This window comes from Crinia signifera, chromosome 6, assembly GCF_055691185.1.
Source record: "Crinia signifera chromosome 6, ASM5569118v1, whole genome shotgun sequence".
NCBI lineage: Eukaryota > Metazoa > Chordata > Amphibia > Anura > Myobatrachidae > Crinia > Crinia signifera.
This window is the reverse complement of record NC_139222.1, coordinates 247,360,537-247,377,422: the sequence shown is the minus strand read 5'-3', so window position 1 is coordinate 247,377,422 and position 16,886 is coordinate 247,360,537. Positions and strand designations below refer to the sequence as shown.

General features: G+C 42.6%; 1 protein-coding gene across 2 annotated transcripts in view; it reads left to right on the top strand.

Moving 5' to 3' along the window:
* NT5C2 (5'-nucleotidase, cytosolic II) overlaps positions 1 to 16,886 on the top strand; it is a 79,806-nt gene that overhangs the window by 55,467 nt on the left and 7,453 nt on the right. For both annotated transcript variants that reach the window (XM_083149258.1, XM_083149257.1), the window contains 8 exons: positions 2,285 to 2,342; positions 2,603 to 2,696; positions 4,297 to 4,350; positions 4,637 to 4,720; positions 7,150 to 7,191; positions 12,987 to 13,094; positions 13,700 to 13,766; positions 15,244 to 15,414. In XM_083149258.1, coding sequence (XP_083005384.1) covers positions 2,285 to 2,342; positions 2,603 to 2,696; positions 4,297 to 4,350; positions 4,637 to 4,720; positions 7,150 to 7,191; positions 12,987 to 13,094; positions 13,700 to 13,766; positions 15,244 to 15,414 — 678 coding nt within the window. The remainder of the gene's footprint in view (positions 1 to 2,284; positions 2,343 to 2,602; positions 2,697 to 4,296; positions 4,351 to 4,636; positions 4,721 to 7,149; positions 7,192 to 12,986; positions 13,095 to 13,699; positions 13,767 to 15,243; positions 15,415 to 16,886) is intronic.

Below are 16,886 nucleotides of genomic sequence, written 5' to 3'. Positions count from 1 at the left end.
TCTGGACAAAAATTAGTTTGTACGGGGTTGGGGAGGAGTGATGAAGAGGATGTGAGTGTGAGGCGTTTGAACTGGACTCTTCAGGGAATAGGGAGCCAGGTAGCAGGGGGGGGGGGGGGGGTTTGATGCAGAACGATGAGAGAGAGCAGTAGCGTTCCTGTTCTGTAGTAGACCAACGCAGGTTTGGGAGAGGCCAGAAAGCCGGTGGTTGGAGTAGCAGGCGATAAGTGTGTGGGTGAGCGATTTGGTGGCATTAGAGATGAGCAATGACCTGATCCTAGAGATGAGAACAGCAGATGTGAGAGAGATCTGGTTTAGAGAATGCATATTTTTGACCAGAAACGCCTAAAAATGTGATACTTTCCGAAAGTACAAACCCTGGAACTCCCAATCATTGCAAGAGCAGCTCTTTTCACATGAGCAGTCCTTTGCCATTTTAAAAGCAGCAGTGCAAGATACATGCTGGTGTTATTAACTCTGGTATGTACCTGATAAGTGGCTGGATGTATCGTATCCAAAATGCAATGTGTAGTATGTGAAGGGGAACAACAGGGAGGAGTGAAGGATGTCACGGGAAGCAGGCGAGAGACTGCAGCGAAGGTGATGTCAACAGAATGAGAGGGGCGGTGCTAGAGAAAGAACAATGAGTTTAGTTTTCCATGTTTAATTTAACAAAGGGCTGGGATAATATGATTGTTCGGCAGGAAGAGACACGAGAGAGAATGGAGGGATAGAACTTGGGGGTGAGGTACATTTCAATTTCCTCAGCAATTGGGGTATAGGGGACTGGAGTAGCTGATGAGGTTACAGAGTGTAAATTAAGCCGAAGAAGAATTAAGGGGTGGAATCTGAGGTAGATAGTGATTCACAGCGAGAGGCACTTCTCAGCAGAACTGTAACAGGTCTGTGTTTGTAATGCTGCAATCTGTGTCAGCATCTGTGTGTGTAAGCAGCCAGTTATATAACACATAGCATCTAACCCAGATACGCATTTCTACCTCCTCCTCCTCATTGTTGCAGACATGGAAGTACATCAGGCCTACATTGTTGAATAGAAACATGCACATAACAAATGTGTGTGTGCTGGTGCTATATTAAGAAATGTTAAATATAATATACTAATAATCTTGGTCCATGTGCAGAGGTGCATTCTTTTGGCCAGATGCACTAAGCTTCATAAGTGATAAAATGGAGAGTGATAGCCAGCCAGCCAATCAGCTCCTGCCTGTCATGTCATGGGCTGTGTTTGAAAAATGTCAGGCATGAGCTTATTGGTTGGTTGCTTATCTCTCTCCATTTATCACTTTTGATGCTTAGTGCATCTGTGAGATGTGCCCTGATCAGTGTATGTAGCTTTATGCTTCTGATTTGGTATCTGTCGTTATTTTTATTAACGGTTTCTTATGTAGTGCAGCAAATAGAGTGCGCTTTAAAATTCATCATCGGTGCCCTGTTGTAGGCGCAAAATAGACCTCTCCAAACAGGCGTATTTCCCCTCTCATCCATACCCTGCATATGCAATAACATGCACTCATTGACCTTTTCCTACATGAGAACGCTCAGCCCCGCCCTGCCTCTTTGGCCATAAGGGAGATGTACAGTACTGTATATGAACATGTGCAGCGTAAGATAAAGCCCACAGACAGATGTTCTCCTCTGCATTAACTCTCAAGCCCTTCAGAACACCATTGGAATTTTAAAAAATTATAATAAGGATTTGGCTGTGTTCTTGCCCTAAATAAGGAACATAGATCACAATACAATACATTCACATTTTATTAAATCTGTTATTGATTCTTAAAAATGTCATCTTTCATTTCAGCATCATGTGTCTCCTGTGGGAAGGTGTGCTAATTCTTTAATGGCATACATGCTAATTACCTTGCTGTAAGCCACACCCCCTCCTGATGTAATGTTTTTCCTTAGAACTGTTCCCTCCTTCAAACAGATGCATGTGATAAGCATACAGTATATCCTCTTCTAGGCCAAACCACAGCAGATGACCAACTGCTCAGTGTAGGTGGTCCGGCTCCCACATACTCATTCCGAGGATTATGTAGTTTGTGGTACATTTCTGAAATGATAGTGTTTTTTTTTATTTATTTTTTCATAGCCTGATATTGTAGAGGGGTTTGTGTTTATTCAAATGTGGAATGTATTGATCTCCCCAGCTCTGCCAGAATGTTTTATATGCCAAGTGATGCCATTCGGCTACAGTTTCTAATAATTGTGTTTAGAGAGGTTATTGTGAAATGTGTAATTCCCGTGGTTTTATCCCCTCTAGAGACCTACCTACTCGCTTGTTTAGTGGATTTCTTCTCAAACTGTGACCGCTACACAAGGTAAGAAGTGTTCAGCAGAAATGTATCTTCGTCTTCGTGTCATGTTATTGGCCATTGACCAGAAGCGGTATAACTTTCCTGAACCGGATGACCTGTAATATCTGTGACTACGGTGCCCACAGCTCAGAGCGGCCCTCCTTTCCTTAGGCGCTATCCCGCACTCATGTTCCTCTGTTCCAACATGTGCTGCAATGTCCCTGACACCTGTCCCGTTCACCTTTCTGGTCTCTAAATGCCATTTTGTTTCTTTTATCCCGCAGCTGTGAAAAGGGGTTCAAAAATGGAGATCTCTTCATGTCATTCCGCAGCATGTTCCAAGATGTCAGGGATGCGGTTGACTGGGTTCATTACAAGGTAATGCTGGGTCAGCTCTTCTGTAGGTGATGTATGTGGGTGTTAGCACCCATGACTCTGTGACTGGAGTATCACAAGGCCATGTGCTTGTAGATCGCACCAGGATGTTTTTAATCACCAAATCAATGCAGAGCTCTTTAGATGAGATATTCTGGCTGGTTCTAGCTGTATGTCCGATGGTAGTCAGGGTTGTCCTAATAAGGGCTCAAGGCAGAGCACCTAATACCCTAAGGCACAGCAAGGGATCATTTGCTTTAACATCAGTCATTTGAATAGTCTTCAAGTTACTCAGGATTGGGAAATTTACGCTTCTGAAGCCAATGAAGCTGCATCTAAGGACTCGGGCGCAGATTTATTAAGTCTGGTGAAGTGATAAAGTGTCCGGTGATAACGCAGCAAGCAATGATGGGTAGATGTATGAAGCAGTGATACGGGAGGAGGCGTGAGCCAGAGGAGAAGTGGCCCATGGCAACCAATCAGCTGCTTTGTATAATTTAATATTATGCAAATTATCTATGTTCCTTCAGTGCTGATTGGTTGCCATGGCTCACTTCTCTTCTGGCTCACTTCTCCCTTATTACTGCTTCATACATCTACCCCTCAGTTCTAACAGTAATTTTTTTAAACCCAGCCCTTAACATGACAGTTCAGAGCTGACTGGCTGGTGTGTTATCACTGGCCACTTTATAACTTCACCAGACTTAATAAATCTGCCCCTCAGCACTTGTTGCAGCATGCCCAGAAACTGGTACCATCACACTCCTGTTTTGTGCAATGCTGCCTGTCCATGTCCATTCTTCTGCTGCATGTTGGGCACTGCGGGCGTCATTGCAGCGTCAGATATGCACATGCAAAATGCACACAGATTTCAAAACATTGGCTTTAGGTACATCTCTGAATAAGGCCCATAGGGGGGGATGTTTGAACCAGCGTTAGGTGCATATGCTGCACTTAACACTAATTAGCTGTGGGTTTTAATGTTGTTAAAAAAATGTGTTAACTGTGCACTCGGGGCAGCCCGGCGCTTACCGCTCAGCACCGCTGTCCTGTTGAATCCTCTTCCTATTTATGGCGTTGCCAATGTATGATTGCCTGTCAGGCATCGATTGCCCGTTAGAGCCGATGTGTCCCCTTCGCCAGCCCCGGGCTAGTGATGTCCTATTCTTACAGCAGGGTTCCGCTTGAGATCTCGCATGAGTAGCGAGATCTCACACATGTTCTGGCTGGTGAAGAGACCGCTTCAGCATGAGCTGATCTACTGTCTGCTCCTGGGGAAATTGCGCTCCCCTTCTTCCCGGGACAAGATGTTAAAATCTTTTCTACATCCCTTCCTGCTTCGCCTCCTTAATGAGGCGAAGCAGGAAGAATTATATATTTGCGCCATAGTTATGTATGTATATTCATGATTTGTTTTTATTTTCTTGTTATTTGATCATTACGTTGTTGTTTCACTTAGTGAATCATTTTTTTTTCTTGTGCATCATTTCTCTTTTTGCTGTAACTTTTTTTCTGCTTTATATAAAAGGCATGTTTATTTATCTGATATGTATTCTGTACTAAACCTAGCAGGACACTTAAATCTCATGTCTCCTTTTTCCAGGGATCACTCAAAGAAAAGACTGTAGAGAATTTCCCAAAATATGTTGTTAAAGATGTAAGTTTGTTTTTCTTACCCTTATAATAAGTGCAATCCCAATGTAATATGATATTGTAGCATTCCAGAGCAGGTCACATGAAGAGTTTCTGTCCTCGGTTTTCACTGTTTGTTTGTTTTTTACCCTTCAGAAGAAATGGTTATGATTGGATATCTTCCTCTGCTTATTATTATTATTATTATTATTATTGTATATTCCGGTCTTTTTCTATAACCAATTCCTTTGAAAGCACAATATTTTGTTATTGAAAATGAGCTTTTATCAAATCTTATTATACACTTTCAGTCAAAGCTGCCCCTCTTGCTGAGCCGCATGAATGAAATGGGGAAGATTTTCCTGGTCACAAACAGCGACTATAAATATACACACGTAAGTGCTAATTACTTTTTTCACATCACTGTATGTTGCCAGGGTACCGAAACGAGAGCTGCAGTCTCTCCTTCATGTGAGCAGAATGTGGTAATTCAGTTAAAGGGGTAGAATCAAAGAAGAAAATGCGTGCAGAATGTTGAATTAAACTCTGCAACTGTCAGTGTCTTTTAGCTGTTATGAGGCCCGAAGTTAGCAAGTGAAAGACGTCAGCCAAATACACTATATAAATGGGATTTCCATTCAATAGGCTGCTAATGAAGCAGTTTTACATACAACTATACAAGGAGCTGTTCTGTATGAAGTGCAGTAAAAGTAAACCATTCTGCGTAAGTGACAGAAGGTTATTCATAACAGAATTCAGGGAATTCCAATGGCAAAACATATTTAAGTGTTCTGCTCTGTGGACATTTAAACCTGGTGACCTCCGTGCACAACCGTTGCACATTCCATATATGTATAGATTTTTTTTCCCTCCACATTTTTTATCTCTTCTGTTAATCATACAATCAATGTATGCTTTTGACTATTTGTCACTAGTCTTATTGCATCATCAATCAGGATTTTTATGTGTTTCTGCCCCCTACAGTCCGTTTATTTACTGCGTTTTTGTGCTACATGAAATACAAGTGAAATACAAAATTAACATGCATTAGTTATGGCAATTATTTTGTAGCTCTGTATTACACAGTAGGTCTCTACTAGATTTGTTAACCCTTTGAGTGCCAATGTTGCTGCGACAGATCCTCAAAACATCTGGTAAAAATACCAGCGCCGCTCACAGCGACTGTTTTTTTAGTGTCAATAATACAGATACAGCTGAGTCAATGCATTGAAGCTGATCTCTCACAGCAACATTGACACTCAAAGGGTTAAATGTGGTTTTGTATGGCAAGGAAACAACCGACATGCAGTCTATTTTGAGACGAGGGTGAAGGTGCTATGTTTAGGTGAAATAGATATTTACTGTTTACTGGAAAAGTGTTACAACTTTTTATCCACAAAATATATCCCCAAACAGACTTCCAAAATGTAAGATAGCATTATCACTATGATCCCAAGATCATAACCACTTCATCCATTAAAATGATTTTTCAGAATATTGTGCCAGATGTATTAAGCCTGGAGAAGAGGTAAGCTGAAGATAAAGTGGAAGGGGATAACGCACCAGCCAATCAGCTGTGTTTGAAATATGACAGTTGGGAGTTTTTTGGCTGGTGCTTTTTCTCCTTTCACTTTATATTCACTTTATTTCTTTGCCAGGCTTAATACATCTGGCACAATGGGGCAGATGTATTAAGTCTTAACAGGAGATAAACGCAAGGGTGATAAGGAGAGATAAACGTCCAGCCAATCACCTGCTAACTGACTTTTTTCAAACACAGCCTGTAACATGGCAGGTGATTGGCTGGACGTTTATCTCTCTTTATCACTCTTGGATTTATCTCTTGTTAAGGCTTAATACATCTGCCCCAATATTACATAACCTAATCATCCACTTGCCTCTTTATTTATGGAGAGATTTGGTTTCATGACTGTCGTTCTATTGGCCTAAATTTTTGGAACCTTTTGGCTACACTGCCCAGCATGTCTGAGGATTACTTAGAAAATGTCCCTACACCACTCAGTGCGTAGAGGCCATAGCGATACGCGGCGCAATCGCCCAGCGATTAACATCCAGCATACTGGATAAATCTAATTAATTGTTGGTCAGGGCCAGTGTTCTCACCGGAGAACACTGGCCCTGACAGATCGCTCAGCGCACAGTGCAGCGTTGTGTGCTGAGCGATCTTGCTGAGCGATCTAGCATTGCTCAGAATACCCAGAAAATCTCCCCGTGTGTAGGCTCCTTAAGCCTTGTGCTAAACTCTAAAAAGAAAGTGTCCACAGGGCTTATGTATTAAAATGGTGTAACTAAAAGCAACCAGTCCGAGGCCTGCTTTATAGCACACTGTGGAGCAGATGTGCATAGGCTTGGAGGATAATAAAGTTGAGAGGGCTAAAGCACCATTCAGCACCTATAATAATTGCCATGTTACTGGCTTGGTTTGAAACATGACTGTTAGGAGCTGGATGTTTGGTAGATTATCTCTCTCTACTTCAGCACTCTCCAGGGCTTAGTACATTTACCTATTTGTGAAGCCAGATGAATAAAAGCGATGTATTATAGCCCTAGAGTTTATACCAACAGTATAGTTTATAAATCTTTCCTTGTGGAATTCTCGGTCAAGCACATGTGCAATCAGTCACCATGACCATTCTCCTGACCAGCTCCCTTATACACACAAATCCACTCGTGTAGAGGATGCATTGTTGCTGGCATCGGTCTGGATTTGTTATTATAAATAAATAACAAATTGCACTACATGTGGATTGCACTACATGTGTTTCCATAGACTGAATTTAATTGTTTTTGTTTTGTATTCTAGAAAATTATGACTTACCTGTTTGACTTCGCACATGGATCAAAGGTACATTACCACAGTCATTGAGATTATCATTTATTCTTTATATAGCACTTGTAACCTCTGATCAAGCTCTGTTAATAGAAAAGTATATATAGATGTGTCCTCCTACATCTAGCCTCAATACGCCATGCAGCACGAGATGCCTGCCACGAGTGGGCCGTCCGATCCAATGCAACTCTATAAATGTGGGGGATCTTGCTGAAAATTGGATCGGGGCTGATTGGATACAGGACTAAGGCACCTTCATGTCAAAAAGATGCCCAATGCGATCCTCCTCCGGTGGAGGCACTGGTTTCCCCGATATCACTTTGTATTACTATGCCACACTTATCCAAGCAATAGCGTGGTTTACCTCCTCTCACGTACCTAAATGGGTCTTGGTGGAATCGAAACTATGCAACATCTCCCCGTTATCTTCCCTACTTGGACTTGCTCCTTCCAACAGACCCTCCCATATACAAATTAACCCAATCCTCGTATTCACTTGCTCTATTTGGGACCTATGCTCTTCCCACTTCAATATCTCCACCTGCCCTTCTCCTATTACCCCACTATGGTATAATCCTGCATTCCCGCCGGGTCCTAACACTAAGCATTTCTCCCATTGGCTAGAAGGTGGCATTAGAGTGATCCATGATCTTAGATGCCAACGTCTGCGCCTCTCTAGATTCCCTCAAAGATAAATTTAACATTCCATCTCTAAGTTGTTTCACATATACTCAAATACGTCATTTTTTTCACTCGCTCCCAGTTGAGTCTATCACCAGACCCCTAACCCCTATTGAATACTCCTACTTACATCAACCCTTATGTAAAGGTATCCTCTCAACTTTATACAACCACCTACTTCTCGCCAAATCCCTCCCGAACCCCAAGCATGAATCCCAATGGAAAAATGACTTAGGCGATCCGCCAGATGATGAATCCTAGTCATTGATTAGGGAAAGAATCGCCAAATCCTCCATTTTGACTCTGATAAAAGACAATTCACTTAAGGTGTACTATAGATGGTACCTAGTTCCAACACGCCTGCGTAAAATGTTCAACTCCACCTCTGATCATTGCTGGAGAGGCTGTGGGGAAGAGCGTTCTTTCCTACACATTTGGTGGTCATGCCCCAAGATAGATGGTTTTTGGAACGAGGTGACTCACCTCCTCAGCGAGGTCTTTGCCCGCCCTGTGGCTAAGTCGCCGTGGTCCTTCCTTCTCGGCCTCCCCATCAATGACATGAGCAAAGAGGCAGACAAGCTTTCAACACATATTCTTTGTGCTGCCCGGTGTCTCATTGCCAGTCACTGGAAGAACACAAACCCCCCTCCCGGCAACAGCTCATTAATAAAATTTGGCACCTCGCTGCCATGTAAAAAAAATTACGGCTTACCTTCATAACTCTTCCCATAAATTCCTCTTGACTTTGTCTAATTGGTTTAGTTATAATGGCACTACCTTACAGGATCCCCCGACCTTCTTATCTTCAGACCTCTTCCTTTGACATACATTGTGATTGTATTACTGCTAATGCTATGGAATCCTCATCGTTTTTCGCTTAACCTAACTGGTGTAACTGCATCTGGGACCCGGTCTAGGTCTCTTCTCACATCTCTTCTACTTTATTTCCTCTGCACCTATTAATAGGTGCGCCTTCCCCTTTCCTACCTTTCTCAATATCCCTTCTCTACGTTCACTCTTCTTCTTTTCTCTCTGCCCCTTTCATATATTTCTCTCCCCCCTTATTTGAGAGTATTCAAATCTTAATTGGTTTACCTGCTGTTGTAATTCTTTGTCTGATGTTCTGAGGATCTTTGGAGCTTCAACTCTCATGACTGAGTAATGGATTATGTGGTAAATCTCCAAATCCGTAGCATTTTTGTTGCACCTGAGCAGCTAAATGTACTGGTGTTTTGCTATGAATCACATCTTGCTTGTCATGCACACTATACTCTTGTATTTCTTGGAAACATACACTTGCTCTATTGCTCACTTGTTTATTTTCTTTTGGGAAATCAATAAACAATTGCATTAAAAAATAAAAAATGCCCAATGCTAGCAGAGTCTCCTGGGACCTTGTGCACCAGCAGCAATGATGTATGGGGACACATCTGGAAAACTTAATGGATATTGTGCATTTTTTAAGGCAATAACATTAACCCTAATTTGTATATACTTTATTAGATGATTTGCAGGTTTGCTGAGAGGGGTAATCACCGGGATCAAGCAGTGCATTGCATGTATCTGTCAGACCGTCTACTCTGTCTATACATGCGCGCACACACACAACATAACCTTAAAATCACCTGCCTAATACTGTAGATCAGGCATTCCCAACCACGGTCCTCAAGGCACACCAACAGTGCAGGTTTTAGTGATATCCAGGCTTCAGCACAGATGGTTTAATCAGAATCCCTCAGATACTAATCACCTGTGCTCAAGAAAACCTGCACTGTTGGTTTGCCTTGAGGACCGTGGTTGGGAATGCCTGCTGTAGATCATAATGCCCGGTACATACACACTGGAGTGATCTTGGCCTGATATGTTGAGTCCGGCCAAACAGTCGGCCGGGCCGACAGTAGAGATTCTGATGGACCGTATAACGACATTGAAATCCCGACTTCCGGTACTCTGACAGGGGATGAGCACATCGAAGCCCACAGGCTCTATTCTCCCTCTATGCAGCCCTGTAAGTCTGGATTCCGATGTCGGTATACTCCCCGTAAGAATCCCATCTGTAGTGAGGTCGTCCGGCACCCAATTCATCAGACCATGGCCGCCTTCTTTCATTGCTCGGTTGTCCAGTTTCGAGCAGGTGACGGGTCAGCATGGTCACTCTGACCAGTCTGCAGCTACGCAGCTCCATACAGATAAGTTTTGATGAACTGCGTTCCGACCTCTGTCTATCAAACCCAGAATTAACTTTCTGCGATTTGTGCTACAGTAGCTCTTCTGTGGGATCACACCATACAGGCTAACCTTCATTCCCATGTGTATCAATGAACAGTCACCGGTTCATCAGTTGTCCTTCTTTGGACCTCTTTTGGTAGGTACTAGCCATTGCATACTGGATACACCCTGCAGATCCTGCCATTTTTTTTACACCAGTCTGACTAGCCATCAAAAATGGGTCTTGATAAAGTTACTAATATCCATTATATATGTATTTATTTATATAGAGGGTGTTTGGGGAGCCGGCACTCCCTTAGTGGTCCTGGGGCCCCGGTGCCCGTAGGTGAGGATACAGATGCTTGGCTTGCCTGTTTACACCTTGACAAAGGGGTGAAAGCACCCCGAAATGTCGGTCATCTTCCTTTGAATACACAAGTTATTTTTGAAAGTCCTACGAGTGCCTTTGTCTTTTTCCAAGTATTTATTTATATATATATATATATATATATATATATATATATATATATATATATATATATATATATATATGTGTGTGTATATACACACATGTTTTAGGCAGATGTTGAAAAATGCTGAAAGTATGAATGCTTTAAAGAAATAGTTTATTTGTTTATCAATTATCAAAATGCAAAAGTTAATAAACAGAAAACAAATCTAAATCAAATCAATATATGGTGTGACCAGCCTTTGCCTTCAATCCGCATCAGTCTTCGAAGTACATTTGCACAAAGTCAGGGATTTTGGAGGATTATAGTCATGCGTATGATAAGCCAATAATACCAACTACCATAGGTTGTATTGATCATCATTTTCATATGTAAGTTGAAACAGTCATTAACTAAAACAGAAACTGCTGTGTAGGAGGCTTAAAACTGGGTGAGAAACAGCCAAACTTTGCTACAAAGGTGATGTCACAGGTCATACACCATGGCAAGACTGAGCACAGAAACAAGACACAACATAGTTATACTGCATCAGCAAGGTCTCTCCCAGGCAGTGACAATTTCAAAGCAGACTAAGGTTTCAAGATGTGCTGTTTAAGCTGTGTTTAAAAAGCACAAAGAAATGGGCAATGTTGAAGACCATAGACGCAATGGTTGGCCAAGGAAACGTGGTGCTATAGATGAAAGACTACACATGCTTACTTCCCTTAAAAATCTTAAGACGTTCAGTAATACCATCATCTTAGAACTGGCAGAAAGTTTCACCCATAATCTGTTTGGAGAAGTCTGGCCAGAAGTGGTCTTCACAGAAGAATTATGTCCAAAAAGTCCTACCTTCGATATGGAAACAAGGCCAGGCAAATCAACTATGCATGAAAACATAGAACCTGGGGTACAGAAAATGGCATCCGGTGCTCTGGGCTCTCTCCCCCTCTCCTCTTGAGTGTTTTGCCCAATACCTTATCATGTGCATTGATCATCTCCCCTTCCCATATGTACCTCTGCCCCCTGCCTTGCCAAGCATGTCTTTGACCTCCACCCCCCTCTGCTCACTATGAATGCCTGTCTTCTAGCTCCCTATGATGTGCCTATGCTCTCCCCTCCCCATATGTGCCTCTGATCTTCCCCAAGATTTACACCTTTATCATCTTTCACCCCATGTGTTCCTCTGACCCCCCCCATATGCTTCTCTGATCCCCTTTCCCCATGAGTTCCTTTGACCCCCCCCACTATGTATGTAACATCATACCTACTGCTCCTTTGCCCCCTCCCCAAAGCTGGTAGCTGCTGATCAGAGGTAGAATGGAGATTCATTTATGACAAGAGAGACAAGCAGTGACTATTTAAGGTTTCACCCTGCTGCTGGCTACTTCTCTAGGATCCCTATACACTGATCAGATCACACATCAGATTTATCGGTTGTGAAAGCCATTTAAATTGTCTGCTGTGAAAATTCATTTGAATTACCTGCTGTGATACTTAAAAATCACATCTCTTTGATCCCGAGTATTGAAAACCCACTCGATCGTTATATGAAATTTATATCTTCAGACTCTATCGGTACAGAACTCTTCTAGTGTCTGCTGGCTATGTTATCTGCCCCTGATGAAGTCAGGATCTGACGAAACGCGTTGGGCTACTCTCTACTGAATAGAACATTATTCATGTGAAGCTGTAAAACATATGTGCCCCTTTCTTTCTATATATATATATATATATATATATATATATATATATATATATATATACACACATGATCCGCTCTGCCAGTCCCTCCATTGGTTGCCTTTATCTTACCGTATTCAATATAAAACACTTCTACTCGCATATAAAGCTATTAACCATACTGCACCAGCTTATATCTCTGTACTTATCGCAAAATATCTCCCATCTCGACCACTCCGCTCTACACAATATCTGCGTCTCTATTCTGCACGGATCACCAGCTCCCATTCACTATTACAGGACTTTCATCGGGCTGCTCCCACCCTATGGAATGCCCTTCCACGTACAATAAGACTCTCCACTAGTCTCCAAACTTTCAAGTGTTCCCTGAAAACTCACCTCTTTAGGCAAGCCTATCATATTTAAGTACCACAAGCATAACCCTCTGAGGCACTTATGTATTACATATGCTATGCTATTACTGGTGCCTGTCCTTGTGTTTCCCTCCTATATCCCTATAGATTGTAAGCTTGCAGCAGGGCCCTCCTACCTCCAAGTCTGTCTGTTGTTACCCAGTTTGTTTTATCACTGTCTACTATTGTAAAGCGCAATGGAATCTGCTGCGCTATATAAGAAACTGTTAATAAATAAATATATATATGTGTGTGTGTGTGTTTTATATATTTACATTGTTTTATATATGTTGTAATACTTTGTAGTACAGCCCCTTGATATATGATATTCTTATCAATCTATCTCTTACATTGTCTCTGCCTTGGTATTTTGCAGCCTGGGAGCCCACATCAGCCTTGGCAATCCTATTTTGACTTGATCTTAGTGGATGCAAGGAAGCCTCTCTTTTTTGGGGAAGGAACTGTACTGAGACAAGTGGATACTGTGAGTAGCGCAATTATACTGTTCTCTATATCCTATATAAGGACTAATGTCTGCATCATGCTGCATTTCACTGTGTACATTTGAAGATTTAATAGGTGTGCATACATTGATACTGCCTGAAAACTCATCAAATCTGCAATGCACTTTGGGGGTCATTCTAGTTGGTTTGCAAAAGCAAACTCCTTCTTTAATGCACATAACCATGTGCACTGCAGGAGGTGCTGATTTGGGAGAGGTGTGTTCAAACTGAAATCTAAATGGAAATCTAAATTGCAGTGTAAGAATAAAGCCAGTATTTACTCTGCACAGAAACAAAATAACTTCCCCAAATGTAACTCTCTCTCTGCACATGTTACATCTACCCCACCTGCAGTGCACATGGTTTTGTCCATTAAAGAAGGAGTTTGCTTTTGCAGACCAACCAGAATCCCCCCCCCTCTGCATTGATAGATTTTTCTTAGCTGCATGACAGATTTTGACATCTAATGGAGTTTTCTATTCATTGTATTGTTTTACTGCCCCCAAATCTGTTTTGATTTGCCACATCTCCTCCAATGATTGAATGGGGATGTCTTTAATATTGTACTTTTGTATTAAAAATACAGAACACCGGCAAGCTGAAAATTGGAACCTACACAGGACCATTACAGCGGGGAATTATCTACTCAGGAGGTATGAACACTATATGGTGCGGCCTGAATGACTGCACTTCCTCTAACATGTGACACACGGTCTCTAGAGTTGAGACAACTTATTCAGCCTCTCACTGGTACAAGATGAGGTGTCTCAGGAGTGTCACTGGCAGGGGTTAAAGTGAGGGGGAATGGGGTGGAACGGAGTGGTGTGGTGAAACATTTTAAACTCTACATTAGCTCTGCACAGTAATTCTCATAGAAAACCATTGTAGTTTGCAGGGGGGTGCCAAAAACCCTACAACTGTCCCTGTCTTTGCCTAATGGGGGTAAAGGAGAGGGGTAATTAGGTGGCATAGAGAAATGAGTTCCCTCACAAACGTCATTAGTCAGATGTCGGAATCCCGACTGCACAGCGTGGGGAGCGCAATGAAGCCCCTTGCGGGTTCGCTGCGCTCACCATGCTGCGGGCACGGTGGCGAGCTGCGCTCGCCACCTATTTTATTCTCCCTCTATGGGGGTCGTGGACTCCCACGAGGGAGCAGTCGGGATTCCGACGTCAGAGTAATGACTGTCAGAATACCGACTGTCGGAATCCCGACTGTCGGGGCTTCGTCCGGGCACCCCCTCTGCATGACCACTTTATGCCCTGGTCACTGGTTGCTATGATTACTGTTCCAGCCAACAGAATAGCTGCCTCCAGTGTCTAGTAGATGGTGGTTACGCTGGAATTATGAATATCTCCTTCATCACCATTGTCTGCAATGGGTTCTCCAGCATTGCCTACATAATGCTACAGTATATGACTGAAAATATAATTTAGCCCCCATATCTTGTATTTAGCCTGGGTCAGACTACAGGGCATATGCAATAGCATCCGAGTTTGCCGGAGGTGCACAGTGCCGGCCGGAATGAAATGTTTTTTTTTTAAAGTGGCAATCATTTACTGTATAAGCAAACCGCATGCCTTGTTAATGATTGCCGCTTTAAAAAATAAATCAGAGTTTGGACGGCATCCTGTACAGCATTGTTGGACACTATTAAATATACCATTACATCTTAGTAGCGGATAATGCCTGTTAGTCCCGGATATACAACTTTAGAAACAAAAAACAACAACCCATTGCTCTTACCAAGATACGTGGGCAAGAGCTCAAATCTGTATCAAATTTATGAATTTAAGTTAATTTTAGTGGAGAGCAGCAGCCCGGCTAGGGTGGGGGCACACCCACCATGTTACCCTGCAAAGCCATGGCCCCTGGCCTATGACATTTTGTCATTCCCCCATTTTTGTCCTGCTGAGGGCCTGCCCAGATTTGTGAGAGCTGCTGATCAGTCCCGAGACTCTCCGTAGACTCAGTGCCGCACAGCTCCCCTGTAGTGACTCCACAAGTAGAGTGTTCCATGTTATTAGCAAATTCACCAATAAACTCCCCATCCCCCAAACTTCTGGCTGTTCCAAACAGAGGTGGATTTAGACATCCAGGGGGCCCTAAGCAATCTTTTTCTCTCTTTAGGCTCTTCCGACATTGTGTGTGACCTGTTAGGAGCGAAGGGTAAAGATATACTTTATATCGGGGATCACATCTTTGGAGACATTTTGAAGTCCAAGAAGCGCCAGGGTTGGAGAACATTCCTGGTCATCCCGGAACTGGCACAAGAGCTTCACGTCTGGACCGACAAAAGCTGTAAGAGAACACAAACCATAATCCTTTTAGAACCTTAAGCTTATTATAAGCACCATTTAGCTGAAATGTTACCTAATGGCTAATTGACAGTATAAGGTAAGGAGATAATGGAATGTATTGTAGTCTTATTGAATGGATAGTGAATTAACCCCATGTGTGTGAAAGAAAACAGCTGTAGTGTACATGATAGATTTGTATAGTATTGCAGAGTAATATCTGGCACAACAGGACCCTTGTGTGACTGGCTGTATACTGATACAAGCTGTTATGGACAGATAGAGGCCTTATTACGTCTGCATGCAGCCTCTGCGTATATGGAAAGACGTCATTTCCTACGACAGAGCAAACTGGGAATACACTTTTTTTTTTAAACACTTAACATGTAAATAGATTTGCTTTATAAACCTTGTAATATTGAGAGTGAGCGGAAGCATGTGAGTGTGTTTGTTGTGGAGATCAGTGATCGTGGGGGGGGGAGAGGGGAGGGGGAGTGTAAGTCTTAATGACTCAGTTATGATACTTGAACCAACTGCAGAGTTTATCTGAATTTTAAACCCTGCCTTTCCTGACAGCTTGTGTATCTTAGGGGTAGTTGTACGAAGCAGTGATAAGGGAGGAAAAGTGAGTCAGAGGAGAAGTGGCCATGGCAACCAATCAAGACTGAAGTAACATCTATAATTTGCATAATATCAAATTATACAGAGCAGCTAATTGGTTGCCACTTCTCCTCCCTTATCACTGCTTCATACATCTACCCCCTTGTGAGAGTCAGCCACTCAACTGTAGTATTGCCATATGCATCTACACCTTTGTTGTGACCAGTGTTTGATATTAGACTTTTTTTTTTACCATTGACATATGTGTAATAAGTCATTTGTGATACATACGGATCACACAGATGACGTAGCGAATGAGGTGTATATGTATGTTGGGTATAACCAGGAGATGATTCCTACTGGGCTGTGCAGGAGGAGTGCAGGGTGAGGGTTACAATCTTTATATTGTGCAGGACATGTTTTCATGTCACCCAGAGGAACTTTAACCCTACATAGGATTGCAGCTTCACATGTGCATGAGGTGCCTCAACAAGAGTCCACCACCTTTTTTGCTGAGTTCCAAAAGTAAGATTTAATTTTTACCCCTCTTAATCCTACTTGAGTGCTGCTTCAAGTTAAAATGTATCTTCTTCCAGTATATATTTAAATCGCACATATACTGTGTATACCTTATCGCTTTTTAGTTCTCAGATCCCCCCCCCCCCCCCTGCTTCTATATCACCGTGCTGTTGTCTCCTCCCCATTCTGGCTGTTTCCTGGAATCTCCCCCGCCCCGTCGCTACCTGACACGGCTACATGTGACCACAAACTTGTTATTGTATTCGTAGCATGCCAAGATCTGGCCCAGCTTGCACATTGGCGGAGCCATTTCATCTAGACTCTCCTTAGCTACCAGAGGGCCCTGCCGCTTATCCG